Genomic DNA, 14,569 nt, shown 5'->3' on the forward strand with positions numbered 1-14,569 from the left:
AAAAAAAAAAAAAATGTTGGATTCAAAGCTAAATTTTGTTTAGTTTTTTTTATACCTATGTTTGTGAGGGATATTGGTCTTTTTTCTTGGTCTTTTTATTTCTACTGTGTAATTTTTGTCTTTTGAAAAATGCTTACATTTCATCAAAGTTGTAAAATTTATTGACATGAATGTTATTATTATTTTCTTATTTTACTTTTAATACTGTAAAATCTGTATTGCTGTCACCTCTTTATGTTCTCATATTTTTATCTTTTTTTCTCATCGTATGGCTTGGAGATGATCAATTTTATTAATAAAATGTTAATCTTTAATTTTCATTGATTTTTAACTGTTTTTCTGTTTGTTATTCTATTTATGTATGCTTTCATTTTTATTATTTCATTTTTTTAACTTTGGATTTAATTTGCTCTTTTTTTACCCCTAGTTTCTTAGGTGGAAGGCAAGGTCATTGACTGGAGACAGTTCTTTTTTCTAGTGTGGGCCTTTAGTGCCATAAATTTTCTCATAATTACTCTTTTAATAGCATCCTGTATGTTCTGATTATATTTTCATTCAGTTCAACATACTTTCTGACTTCTTTTTTGAGTTATTCTTTGAGCCATGAGTTATTTAGAAATGTGTTATTATTCAAATATTGGACATTGGACATTTTCAGGGTTTTTCCGTTTATTTGTAATTTAATTTTACTATCATCAGACAACATACTTTGTATCATTTTAATCTATTTAAATGCATCAAGACCTGTTTTATAACCTAGAGTATGGTATTTATTATTAAATATTCCATGTATGCTTGAAAAAATATGTTTTTCTCTGTTTTGGGGTAGTATAATCTACCAATGTCCATCAGGCAAAGCTGCTTGAGTGTTCAACTTTATAACCCTACTTATTTTCCATCTACTTGTTTTTCCTTTTATCAGATGGGATAATTGAAATATATAATGTTAATTATGGATTTATCTAATTCTCCTTACAGTAATATTAATTTTTGCTTCACATAATTTTAATTTCTGTTTTTAGCTGCTTTTTAGGACTCTTATGTTCTCTTGATTAATTAACCCAATTATCATTGCAAAATGACCTTTGTCTCTGATAATATTCTTTGCTCTGAAATCTACATTTTCTGATATTAATGTAACAGTTCAGCATTTATCTATCTATCTATCTATCTATCTATCTATCTATCTATCTTTTTATTTGAGATGGAGTCTCACTCTGTTTCCCAGGCTGGAATGCAGTGGTGAAATTATAGTTCACTACAGCTTCAAAATTCTAGGTTCTATTTATATTACCACCTCAGCCTCCTGAGTAGCTGAAACTATAGGCATGTGCTACCATGCCAAAGTTATATTTTATTTTTATTTTTCTAGAGATGCAGTCTCACTATGTTGCTCAGGATGGTCTTGAAATTCTTTCCTCAAATGATTCTCCCACATTAACTGCTTGAGCAGTTGGGATTATAGGTGTCAGCCACTGTGCCCAGCACTGTAGCTTTCTTTGACTAATGTTAGCATGGTAAAACTTTTCCATTCTTTTGCTTCTAGTCTATTTGTGTTTTTTATATTCAAAGTAAAAAAAAAATCCTAAAGTGTCTCATAGGCAGCGTAAAGCTGGTTTTCAATTTCTTAGCCAATTGTGCAATCTCTGCTTTTTAATTCAGGGCATTTATACAATCTAAATTTAACATAACTGTTGATAATTAGGTTTGAGGCTACCATCTTATTTATTTGTTTCATCTGTTCTCTATTTCCCTTTTCCTTTCTTCTTGCTTTTCTTTGGGTTAATTAAATATCTTTTTTAAATTCCATTTTACCTGCTTTGCTGGCATATTTGTGATTACTCTTTGTTTTGCTTAATTTTAGTGGTTACTTTAGAATTTATAGTGTGGATCTTTTACTTATTACAGTCAAGTTAGATTATTCCACTTCACATGAATTTAAAGAACTTGGGTGGTTTAATTTTACATATACTATATCACTCACAAAAGATTTATTTTGACTAAATAATTATCATTGAAAGAGAAATAGAAAATAATAAGAAAAAAACCTAATATATTTATCCACAAAGTTATCATCTCCAGAATAAACACATTCCACCTTTATTTTTAAAAGATTTTCTGTGTATAGAATTTTCAGTTGACAGTTTTATTTTCCTTTTGTTTTTAAAGATGTTGCTGTCTTCTCTCTTGAATTATGTCCAGTGAAAAACTGCTGTCATCTCTTCTCGTTTTCTTTTTTAAAACTATACACACACACACACACACACACACACACACACACACACACACACACCCTTTTAAATTGTACTTTAAGTTCTGGGGTACCTGTGCAGATCTTGCAGGATTGTTGCATAGGTACACACATGACATGGTGGTTTGCTGTCTCCATTCCTCCGTCACCTACATCAGACATTACTCCCAGTGTTATCCTTCCTCAACCTCCCCACTCCTGCTGTCCCTACCCAAGCCACCCACCCCCAACATACCCCATCATGTGATGTTCTCTTCCCTGTACCCATGTGTTCTCATTGTTCAACACCTGCTTATGAGTGAGAACATGTGGTGTTTTTGTGTCATTTTGCTGAGAATGATGGTTTCCAGATTCACTCATGGCTCTTCAAAGGACAAGAACTCATCACTTTTTATGGCTGCATAGTATTCTATAGTGTATATGTGCCACACTTTCTTTGTCCATTCTATCATTTATGGGCATTTGGGTTTGTTCCAGGTCTTTGCTATTGTAAACAGTGCCACAATGAACATACGTGTGCATATGTCTTTATAATAGAATGATTTATAATCCTTTGGGTATATACCCAGTAATGGATTGCTAGGTCAAATGGAATTTCTATTTCTAGGTCCTTGAGGAATCACTACACTGTCTTCCACAATGTTTGAACTAATTTACACTCCAATAATAGTGTAAAAGTGTTCCTGTTTCTCCACATCCTCTCCAGCATCTGTTGTCTTCAGGTTTTTTAACGATTGCTATTCTAACTGGCATGAGATGGCATCTTGATGTGGTTTTGATTTACATTTCTCTAACGACCAGTGATGATGAGCATGCTTTCATATGTTTGTTGGCCTCATATATGTCTTCTTTTGAAAAGTGTCTGTTCATATCCTTTGCCCATTTTTGAATGGGTTTGTTTTTTTCTTGTAAATCTACTTTAGTTCTTTGTAGATTCTGGATATTAGCCCTTTGTCAGATGGGTAGATTGCAAAATTTTTTTCCCATTCTGTTGGTGGCCAGTTCACTCTAATGATTGTTTCTTTTGCTGTGCAGAAACTCTTAAGATTAATTAGATCCCATTTGTCTATTTTGGCTTTTGTTGCCAGTGCTTTCGATATTTTAGTCATGAAGTCCTTGCCTATGCCTATGTCCTGAATGGTTTTGCCTAGGTTTTCTTCTAGGGTTTTTATGGTGTTAGGTCTTATGTTTAAGTCCTTAATCCATCTGGAGTTAATTTTAGTGTAAGGGGTCCAGTTTCAGCTTTCTGCACACAGCTAGCCAGTTTTCCCAACACCATTTATTAAACAGGGAATCTTTTCCCCATTGCTTGTTTTTGTCAGGTTTGTCAAAGATCAGATAGTTGTAGATGTGTGACATTGCCTCTGAGGCCTCTGTTCTGTTCCATTGGTCTATATCTCTGTTTTGGTACCAGTATCATGCTGTTTTGATTACTGTAGCCTTGTTGTATAGTTTGAAGTCAGGTAGTGTGATGCTTCCAGCTTTGTTCTTTTTGCTTAGGATTGTCTTGGCTATGCAGGCTCTCTTTTGGTTCCATATGAAGTTTAAAGTGTTTTTTTTCCAGTTCTGTGAAGAAGGCCAATGGTAGCTTGATGGGAATAGCATTGAATCTATAAATTACTTTGGGCAGTATGGCCATTTTCACAATATTGATTCTTCCTAACCATGAGCATGGAATTTTTTTCCATCTGTTTGTGTCCCCTCTTATTTCCTGGAGCAGTGGTTTGTAGCTCTCCTTAAAGAGGTCCTTTATATTCTTTGTTAGTTGTATTCCTAGGTATTTTATTCTCTTTGTAGCATTTGCGAATGGCAGTCCTCTCTTGATTTGGCTGTCTGTTTGTCTGTTACCGGTGTATAGAAATGCTTGTGATTTCTGCACATTGATTTTGTATCCTGAGACTTTGCTGAAGTTGCTTATCAGTTTAAGGAGATTTTGTGCTGAGTATTTTATTTTATTTTATTTTTAAGTTCCAGGGTACAAATGGAGGATTGGCAGGTTTGTTACATATGTAAACGTGTGCTATTGCGGTTTGCTGCACAGATCTACCCATCACCCAGGTATTAAGCCCAGCATGTATTAGGTATTTTTGCTCATGCTCTTCCTCTCCCCACCCCACCCACAACAGGCTCCTGTGTGTGTTGTTACCCTTTGTGTGGCTGTGTGTTCCCATTGTTCAGTTCCCATTTATAAGTGAGAGTATGAGTTGTTTTGTTTTCTTTTTCTGCATTAGTTTCCTGAGAATAATGACTTCTATCTCCATTCATGTCCCTGCAAATGACATGATCTCATTACATGGTATATATGTACCACGTTTTCTTTTATGGGCATTTGGGTTGATTCTATATCCTTGCTATTGTAAACTATGCTGCACTGAACATACGTGTGCATACATATCTTTGTAATTGAATGATTTATATTCCTTTGGGTATATATCTAGTAATGGAATTACTGGCTCAAATGGTACTTCTGGTTCTAGATCTTTGAGGAATTACCACGCTGTCTTCCACAATGTTTGGATTATTATGGAGTTTACAATCCCACCAATAGTGTAAAACGTTCTTATTTTATCACAACCTCACCAGCATCTGTTTCTGGACTTTTTAATAAGCACCATTCTGACTGGCATGGGATGATATCTAATTGTAGTTTGATTTGCATTTCTCTAATGACCAGTGATGTTGCACTTCTATTCCTATATTTGTTGGCTGCAGAACTGTCTTATTTTGAGAAGTTTCTGTTCATGTTCTTGCCCACTTCTGAATTTTTTTTTTGTAAATTTATTTAAGTTCCTTGTAGATTCTGGATATTAGACCAGAATTTGTCAGATGGATAAGATTGCTAAAATTTTCTCCCACTCTGTAGGTTGCTTGTTCACTCTGATGATAGTTTCTTTTGCTGTGCAGAAGCTTTTTAGTTTAATTAGATCCTGTTTGTCCAGTTTTGCTTTTTTTGCAATTGCTTTTGATATTTTTATCATGAAATATTTGCCCATGCCTATGTCTTGAATGGTATTGCCTAGATTTTCTTCTAGAGTTTTTATAGTTTTGGGTTTTATATTTAAGCCTTTAATCCATCTTGAGCTAATGTTTGTATAAGATGTAAGAAAGTGGTCCATTTTCAGTTTTCTGCATATCGCTAGCCTGTTCTCCCAGCATCATGTATTAAATAGGGAGTCCTTCCTTCATTGCTTGTTTTCGTCAGGCTTATCAAAGATCAGATGATTGTAGATAGGCAGTCTTATTTCTGAGTTCTGTATTCTGTTCCATTGGTCTATATATGTGTTTTTGTACAAGTGCCATGCTGTGTTGGTTACAGTAGCCTTGTAGTATAGCTTGAAGTCAGGTAGTCTGATGCTTCCAGCTTTATTCTTTTTTTGCTTAGGATTGTCTTGGCTATACAGGCACTTTTTTGTTCTATATGAAATTTAAAATAGTTTTTCTAATTCTGTGAAGAAAGTCAGTGGTACCTTGATGGTGAGTACATTGAACCTATAAGTTACTTTGGGCAGTATGGCCATTTTCATGATATTGATTCTTACTCTCCATGAACATAGAATGTTTTTTCATTTATTTGTGTCTTCTTTGATTTTCTTAAGCAGTGGTCTGTAATTCTCCTTGAAGAAGTCCTTCACTTTTTTTTGTTGTTGTTAGTTGTATTCCTAGGTATTTTATTTTCTTTCTAGCAATTGTTAATGGGAGTTCATTCATGATTTGGCTTTCTGCTTGTCTGTTGTTGGTCTATAGGAATGCTTGTGACTTTTGCACAATAATTTTGTATCCAGAGACTGCTAAAGTTGCTTGTCAGCTTAAAAAGCTTTTGGGATGAGATAATGGGGTTTTCTAGATATAAGATCATGTCATCTGTGAACAAAGAAAAATTGACTTTCTTTCTTACCATTTGATTGAATATCCGTTATTTTTTTCTCTTGCCTGATTGCTCTAACCAGAACTTTCAATACCATGTTGAATAGAAATGGTGAGAGAGGGCATATTTATGTTGGTATGCCCCTTCAATTCCTGGTTAATTGAGAGAAGTTTTTTTTTAACATAAAGGAATGTTGAACTTAATTGAAGGCCTTTTCAGCATCTATTGAGATAATCATGTGGTTTTTGTTTTAGTTCTGATTATGTAATGAATTACATTTATTGATTTGCATATGTTGAACCAGACTTGCGTCCTGGGGATGAAACCAACTTGATTGTGGTGGATAAGCTTTTTGTTGTATTGCTGGATTTGGTTTGCCAGTATTTTATTGAGAATTTTTGCATCAATGTTCATCAGGGATATTGGCCTGAAATTTTTTGTTGTTGTTTGCCTGCTAGGTGTTGGTATCAGGATGATGCTGGCCTCATAAAATAAATTAGGGAGGAGTCCCTCCTTTTCAGTTGTTTGGAATATTTTCAGAATAAAGGCTATCAGCTCCTCTTTGTACCTCTGGTAGAATTTAGCTCTAAATCCATCTGGTCCTGAGCTTTTATTGGTTGGTAGGCTATTCATTACTGCCTTCATTTCAGAACTTGTTATTGGTCTATTCGGGGATTCAACTTCTTCCTGGTTCAATCATGGGAGGGCATATGTTTCCAGAAAGGTATTCATTTCTTCTAGATTTTTGAATTGATTTGCACAGAGGTGTTTATAGTATTCTCTGATAGTTGTTTGTATTTCTGTTGAGTCAGTGGTGAGATCCCCTTTATCATTTTTTTATTGTGTCTGTTTGATTCTTCTCTTTTATTCTTTATTATTCTAGTTAGCAGTCTGTTTTCTTAATTTTTTCTTAAAAAAACCAGCTTCTGGATTTATTAATTTTTTTGAAGGGGTTTTCATGTTTTTATCACTTTTAATTTCCCTCTGATCTTGGCTATTTTTTGTCTTCTGTTAGCTTTGCGATTTGTTTGCTCTTGGTTCTCTAGTTCCTTTAGTTATGATGTTAGAATGTCAATTTGGGATCTTTCTAGCTTTTTGATGTGGGTGTTTAGCACTATAAATTTCCCTCAACACTGCATTAGCTGCATTCCAGAGATTTGGGTATGTTATCTCACCATTCTCATTAGTTTAAAAAAACTTGATGTCTTCCTTAATTTCATTTTTTTTTTTACCAAAGAGTCATTTAAAAGCAGGTTGTTCAATTTCCATGTAGTTGTGTGGCTTTGAGTGTTTCTTAATATTGAGTTCTAATTTGATTGTGTTTTGCTCTGAGAGACTGTTAATGATTTCAGCTATTTTGCATTTGCTGAGGAGTGATTTACTTTCAATTATGTGCAATTTTAGAGTAAGTGCCTCAAGGTGCTGTGAAGAATGTATATTCTGTTGTTTTGGGGTGGAGAATCCTGTAGATATCTATCAGGTCCACTTGATTCAGAGCCGAGTTCAACTTCAGGATATCTTTATTAATATTCTGTTTCAATAATGGAGGGATGTTAAAGTCTCCCACTATTATTATGTGTGGGAGTCTAAGTCTCTTTGCTGGTCTCTAAAAACTTGTTTTATGAATCTGGGTGCTCCTGTATTGGGTGCATATAATGTTTAGGATAGTTAACTCTTGTTGGATTGAACCCTTTACCATTATGTAATGCCCTTCTTTGTCTTTTTTGATCTTTGTGGTTTAAAGTTTGTTTTTTCAGAAACTGGGATTTCAACCTATGCTTTTTTCTGTTTTGTATTTGCTTGGTAAATTTTCCTCCATCCTTTGAGTCTGCATGTATCTTTGCATGTAAGATGAGTCTCTTGTATGCAGCACACTGATGGACATTGGCTCTTTACCCAGCTTGCCATTCTGTGTCTTTTATATGGGGCCTTTAGCCCATTTACACTTATGGTTAGTATTGTTATATGTGAATTTGTTCCTGTCATCATGATGCTAGCTGGTTATTTTGCCAACTTGTTTATGTAGTTGCATCATAGTGTTGTTGGTTTGTCTCTGTAGTGACTGGAAACCATTTTTCCTTTCCATATCTAGTGCTTCCTTCAGGAGCTCTTGCAAGGCAGGCTTGGTGATTATAAATTCCCTCAGAATTTGCTTGTCTGAAAAAGTTCTCATTTCTACTTTGCTTATGAAGTTTAGTTTGGCTGGATATGAAATTCTAGGATGAATTTTTTTTCTTTAAGAATGTTCAATATTGGGCCGGTGTGATGGCTCATGCCTATAATTCCAGCACTTTGGGAGGCCAAAGAGGATGGATCACCTGAGGTCAGGAGTTCCAGACCAGTCTGGTCAACATGGCACAACCCTGTCTCTGCTAATAATATAAAAATTAGCCGAGTCTGATGATGGGTGCCGGTAATCCCAACTACTCAGGAAGCTGAGGCAGGAGAATCACTTGAACCTGGGAGGTGGAGGTTGCATTGAGCCAAGATGGCACCACTGCACTCCATCTTAGGTGGAGACTCCATCTTAAAAAAAAAAAAAGTTAAATATTGGTCCCAATCTCATCTGGCTTGTAGGGTTTCTGCTGAGAGGTCTGCTGTTAGTCTGATGGACTTCCCTTTGTAGGTGGCCTGGCCTCTCTCTCTGGCTGCCCTTAACATTTCGACCTTGGGGAATTTGATGATAATGTGTCTTGGGGTTGATCTTTCTCATGGAGTATCTTACTGGATTCTCTGTATTTTCTGAATTTGAATGTTGCCCTTTATTTCTAGGTTGAGGAAGTTCTCCTGGATGATTTCCTGAGCTGTGTTTTCCAACTTGGTTTTGTCCTCCCCATTTATTTCAGGTACCCCTAACCAGTCATAGATTAAATCTTTTTACATAATCCCATAGTTCTCAGAGGTTTTGTTTGCTGTTTTGTTCTCTAATCTTGTCTGCCTGCCTTATTTCAGCAAGAGAGGCTTCAAGCTTGATATCCTTTCTGCCTTTTGGTCTATTTGGATATTGATACTTGTGTTTGCATTGTGAAGTTCTTATATGGTGTGTTACAGCTCCATCAGGTCATTTATGTTCCACCCTAACCTGGTTATTTTGGTTAACAACTCCTGTAATGTTTTATCCTGGTTCTTAGCTTCTTTGCAATATGTTAGAACATGCTCCTTTAGCTCAGTGAAGTTCATTATTATCCATCCTCTGAAATCTACTTCTGTCAGTTTATCCAGCTCAGCCTCATCCCAGTTCTATGCCCTTGCTAGAGATGTGTTGTGATCATTTGCAGGTGAAGAGGGATTCTGGCTTGTTGAGTTTACAGCATTTTTGCACTGATTCTTTCTCATCTTCAAGGGTTTATCTACCTTTGATCTTTGTGTCTGCTGACCTTTGGATGGGTTTTCGTGGTCTTTTAAAATTGATTCTGTTTTTGCTTTCTGTTTGTTCTTCTTTTAGCAGTCTTCCCTAGGACTGCTGTGGTTTGCTCTGGCCCTACTCCAGACCCTATTCACCTGGCTCCTTCTGACCCCTGGAGGTATCACCAGTGGAGGTTGCAGAACATCAAAGATGGCAGCCTGATCCTTCTACTGGCACTCTGTCCCAGAGGGGCATTGACCTGATGCCTGCTAGAATGAACCTGTATGCAGTGCCTGAAGACCCTTGTTAGGAGGTCTCACCCAGTCAGGAAAAATGGGATCTTGGAACCACTTAAATAAGCAGGCATTTCCCTTGTCCAGACTACCTGGACTCCTCAAAGCTTGCTAGTAGAAAAGGCTAAGGCTGCTGATCTATGATACCACAGCCGCCCTTTCTCCTAAGGGGTTCTCTCAGACAAATCAGAGATCTGTCCATAAACCCCTGGCTGGGGATGCTGAAAAATACCTCAGGGAGGCCCTGCTTGGTGAGAAGGAATGGGTCAGGGTCTCGCTTAAAGAAGCAGTCTGGCCATGAACTCACAGTGACTGTGCTGTGCTGGGCTGTGCTGTGAGGAATTTCTCCTAGTCCAAACCACTCAGTCTTGCTGGCACCAACAGCAGGTGAAAATGGCCAACTGGAACCACAGTGGTAACGGCCACCTCTCCCTCCCAGGACCCTGTCTTCTTAGGCAGGATTCAGCCTGCCCTTCCTGCTGGCCAGCAGGGATTTCAAGCTAGTGGGTTTTAGCTTGTGGTGTTCCATGGGATATTGTGCCATTGAGCAAGGTCACTTGGCTTCCTGGCTTCAGCCCCCTTCCCATGAGCGTTGATGGATCACCTGCCTCACTGGAGTTCCTAAAGCCAGGGTATGCAAAAACTCCTATGTCTCAGTGCCTGCCTGAGGTGCTGCCCACCCAAGCTGCTGCTGTGAGTCTGCACAGCTCTGTTGGGACCCAAGGCTTTGGTGGCATGTACTCATGAGGGGATCTCCTGATGCACGGGTTGCAAGGATTCATGAGAAAAGCATGTTTTTCAGGGTATGGTAGCACAATCTCTCACCACCTCCCTTGGCTTGGGGAGGGAGTTCCTTTTGCCCTGTTCAGTTCCCAGGTAGGTGGGCCCTAACTCCACTCCACTCTGCTTTACCTTGTTCTCCATGGGTTGCACCAACTGCTAGTCAGTCCCAGTGAGAGAACCTGGGTGCCTCAATTGAAGATTTGGAATTCACGTGCTGTTTTTGTTCTTCTCAGTGGAAGTTGCAGACTAGAGCTGATTCTATTTGGCCATCTTGACTGCTCCACTGTTGTCATCTTTATCTTTGTTCCACTCTATGTAACATGTCTTTGTTTTCTGGATACTTTTAAGATTTTTTTCTTTATTATGAGTTTTGAAATGTTTGGTTGTAAGCTATCCTGGTGCATTTTTCCTCATGTTTCTTGTGATTAGGGTTTGGTAAACTTCTTCAATCTGTGAACTTAAATTTTCATTAAGCTTGGAAAGTTTTGCACCATATTTCTTTAAATATTTTTCTGTATCTCACCCCCTTTAAGGAAACCAATTCCACTAAAGTTGTATCACAGTTAACTGATGCACATTTTTTTTTGGGGGGGGGGATATTTTTGCCCTGTATGGATTCTATCTTGGATAAATTTTTTCTTTTCTTTTTTAAAGAGACACAGTCTTGTTCTGTTGCCAAGGCAATCATGGCTCACTGCATCCTTGAACTCCTGAATCACTGCCTTGGATAATTTCTAATGTTATGATTTTGAATCCATTAATCTCTTTTTCTGGAAATGTCCATTAATTTTAACTTCTAAAAAATCTCAGACATTGTAGTCTTGTTTTTAATATTTTTCATATCTTTGCTTAACATTTAAAAATATGGAATACAGTTATAATAACCATTTTAATGTCTTTCTCTGTTAATTGTAACATCTGTATAAGTTCTGCATTAGTTTCAATTTATTGATTCAGCTTCTTATTATGTCTTATTTTTTTCCCTCTTTACATGGCTGGTAATATTTCATTAGAAGCCAGACATTGCACTATAAGTGTTAGGTGCTGGGCATTATGATTTCTGTAAACCTCCTTGAGGGTTTTTTAATTTTTATTTTTATGGGATACAGTCAAGTTATATGGGAACATTTTGATCCTTTCAGGTTTTACATTATGAATTGTTAGGTGGGTCTGGTGCAGTTTAGTTCTGCTCCCTGTGTGAGTGCAAAGAACTGTATCCTGTTATTCTTTCAGATGCTTCTTACCTGGTCTGCAGTTGTTTCCTCACATGCATGTGCTAATCAATCCTCTGCTAATCAAACAAAGAATGCCTTTTGCAGCTCTCTAGGGTTCTCTCTGAGTGTAGTTCTTTTTTCTCTAGTACTCTTTTCTATGAACTCTAACTGTATTGGCCTTCCTATACATTTAGCTCCATTTCTTCAACTCAGGGAGTCATCCAGACTCTGTCTTAGTAATTTCATGTGCTATGACCTGAAAGCTTTCATTGAGACAGGAAGCTGGGGAATTATAGGACTAACTTGTTTTGTTATTTTTCAGAGATCACAGCCCATTGTTGTATTATGGCCAGTGTCTTACAAACCATTGCTTCATGTGGTTTATCTGTTTTGGTTTTTTTGACTTTTGTTTCAAGTGACAGAGTATATTTGCCCCCCATCTCTTGGCCAGGGGTGACATAACAATGTCCTCTTATGCTTTCACAAGATCCATAAGAAATCTGTTACATACATAATTTGTTTGGAACCCCAAACCTGATTTATTCAAAGTAATATGATGTTTAACTGCTTTTTCATCAAATCTTGAGCTTCCATCCCTTATTATTACTCTCTTTTCATGTCAAATCTTATGATTTTCTACTTAAGAGAAAAGATGATAATAAATGTGCCAGCAGTTTTACAATTTCTCTGATATCTATAAAAACTCTGCTTTCCCCAAGCTGTGAGAATTTGTCTTTATCATTCTTGTTTTCACTTTCCATAATCAAGTGAGAGGTTATGGAAGAAAATACAGAGAGATATATACACACTTCTGCCTCTCTCTAGTAATTTTGGCATATCTCATCTCCTTTTCATCAATGTTGCATATTTATTCTTTGTCTTTGTTTTTATCTTTTCTACTGCTTATTTTTAAATTGATGTTTTTTAAAGAGTTAGGTTTTTAACTGTTTTTATATTCTTCCTGGTAGAGATCCACTGGGATTTGAGTTCTAGAATTTCATTTTTGGAGTTTCCCATTCAACTGATGCTAATTTTTCATTTAGATAAGGCAATTATCAGCAAGATGATTAAAGTTGTGTTGTTCTTTTCTTAAAAGTGTGTGCTTTTACAATCATTCTCAGTCATTTTCTCATTCCATGTATTTTATATTATATTAGAGAAGCATCTGGCTGCCTTTTTGTACTTCAGTATTTATATATTACAGTGGCAATGTATTTTATATTATGTCTTTCTTTTTTAACCTAACAGCCTCCATCATTTTCTCTCTCAAGTTTAAATATTTTATGACAGGTATAGTTTTTTCTTTAAATAAAGCAATATTCTATCACCATCTTCTATTTTCACCTACCTCATTTGAATTAGCATTGTAGAGGGAGCCATCACTTATCAAAAATACACTTGTCTCTAGCAGAAGATCCTTTTATTTGGCAACCATCATAAACATTAATTTCAATTAAAATATTTTTAAGGGAAGATAACTTACGCAGGTCCGTAGTTGCATACAAATACCACAGATGAAGCTCCCCCAACATCAGGACATGCTGCAGCCGCACAACCAAGATAAACTGATTTGGCCCAAACTACCTATAAAGAAAGGCATTTCAAGATAAAACATGCAAAACATTTCTATGCAAACAATGCATTTTGAGAATTGCTCTAATCTTTTTCATGCTACAAAAAAGAATGTACACAAATATTTATTAGTTATATATTTTTCGTAATTTCTGTATTTGGTTTAAAATTTTTATTTTATTAGGGCTGCTTTCATGAGTGCTACCTAGCTAGTTTTTCCTTACTCGTAATTCTCATAAATCAAAACAAGAATATAATATATAGCCAAATTAATAGTATAATATATAAAATAATTTCTTCTAGATTATTTATGAAATACACTTTAATTCTACCTATGGATATATAATACAAACAATATTAAAATCAGACTGTAAATGAAAACAATAACATATTTATTTGTTTTTCTCAGAAAAATTCTACATAATTTATAATTACATTTAAAATTTTGCAATCTTAATCATATTCTTACCTTTGTCAAGTCACAAAGTAAGGATTAAAAAACGTATTGAGTTGATTTTCAAAGATGCCTGCCATAAGGATGTTAAATCTTAATTTTTATCTAGTTGCAAAAAATAGCAAAGTTATGCAAAAGGAAAAAGACTTCTATGGAAAACTAGTTATGGAAGATAGGAACCTTACTATATTTTTGTGACAATGATAGAATAATTTTTTTTTCATTTTCGAAATAAACACAAAAGGGAAGAAAACATTAATTTACTCCATTTGAAAAATAATCCAAGGAATTTTGACAACACAAGTTTCTGATCTCATTTATTTTACTTTATTAGCAAAACATACTAACCTATTTCACAAATTGATGTATCAGTCAATTTTTTTCCATAGGCTTGTTCTAGCCAGAATCAATAGTTTTGCAAAATATATTTTATTGCCTTTTTGTTTGCCTGAGAGGCAGTAAAGTGCAAGAAAAACACAGTGAACTGAGAATTTAAAAATGAGTTTTGGGAGGCTTAGGCAGACACATCATGAAGTCAGGTGTTCAAGACCAGCCTGGCCAAAATGGCGAAACCATTTCTCTACTAATAATACAAAAATTAGCCAAGTGCAATGGCACACACCTGAAATCCCAGCTATTCAGGAGGCTGTGGCAGGAGAATTGCTTGAACCCTTGAACCCGGGAGGAGGAGGTTGCAGTGAGCTGAGATCGCGCCATTGCACTCCAGCCCTGGTGACAGGGAGAGACTCTAGCTCAAAAAAAAAAAAAAAAAAAAATTAGTTTCGCTTTCA

At 36.0% G+C, this 14,569-nt stretch overlaps 1 protein-coding gene across 2 annotated transcripts in view; it reads right to left on the minus strand.

Annotated features, from left to right (window-relative positions):
* GLIPR1L1 (GLIPR1 like 1) overlaps window positions 1–14,569 on the minus strand; it is a 47,533-nt gene that overhangs the window by 19,366 nt on the left and 13,598 nt on the right. For both annotated transcript variants that reach the window (XM_003927813.4, XM_003927812.4), the window contains exon 3: window positions 13,236–13,336. In XM_003927813.4, the coding sequence (XP_003927862.1) occupies window positions 13,236–13,336 (101 nt within the window). The remainder of the gene's footprint in view (window positions 1–13,235; window positions 13,337–14,569) is intronic.

Source organism: Saimiri boliviensis, chromosome 7 (genome assembly GCF_048565385.1).
Source record: "Saimiri boliviensis isolate mSaiBol1 chromosome 7, mSaiBol1.pri, whole genome shotgun sequence".
NCBI lineage: Eukaryota > Metazoa > Chordata > Mammalia > Primates > Cebidae > Saimiri > Saimiri boliviensis.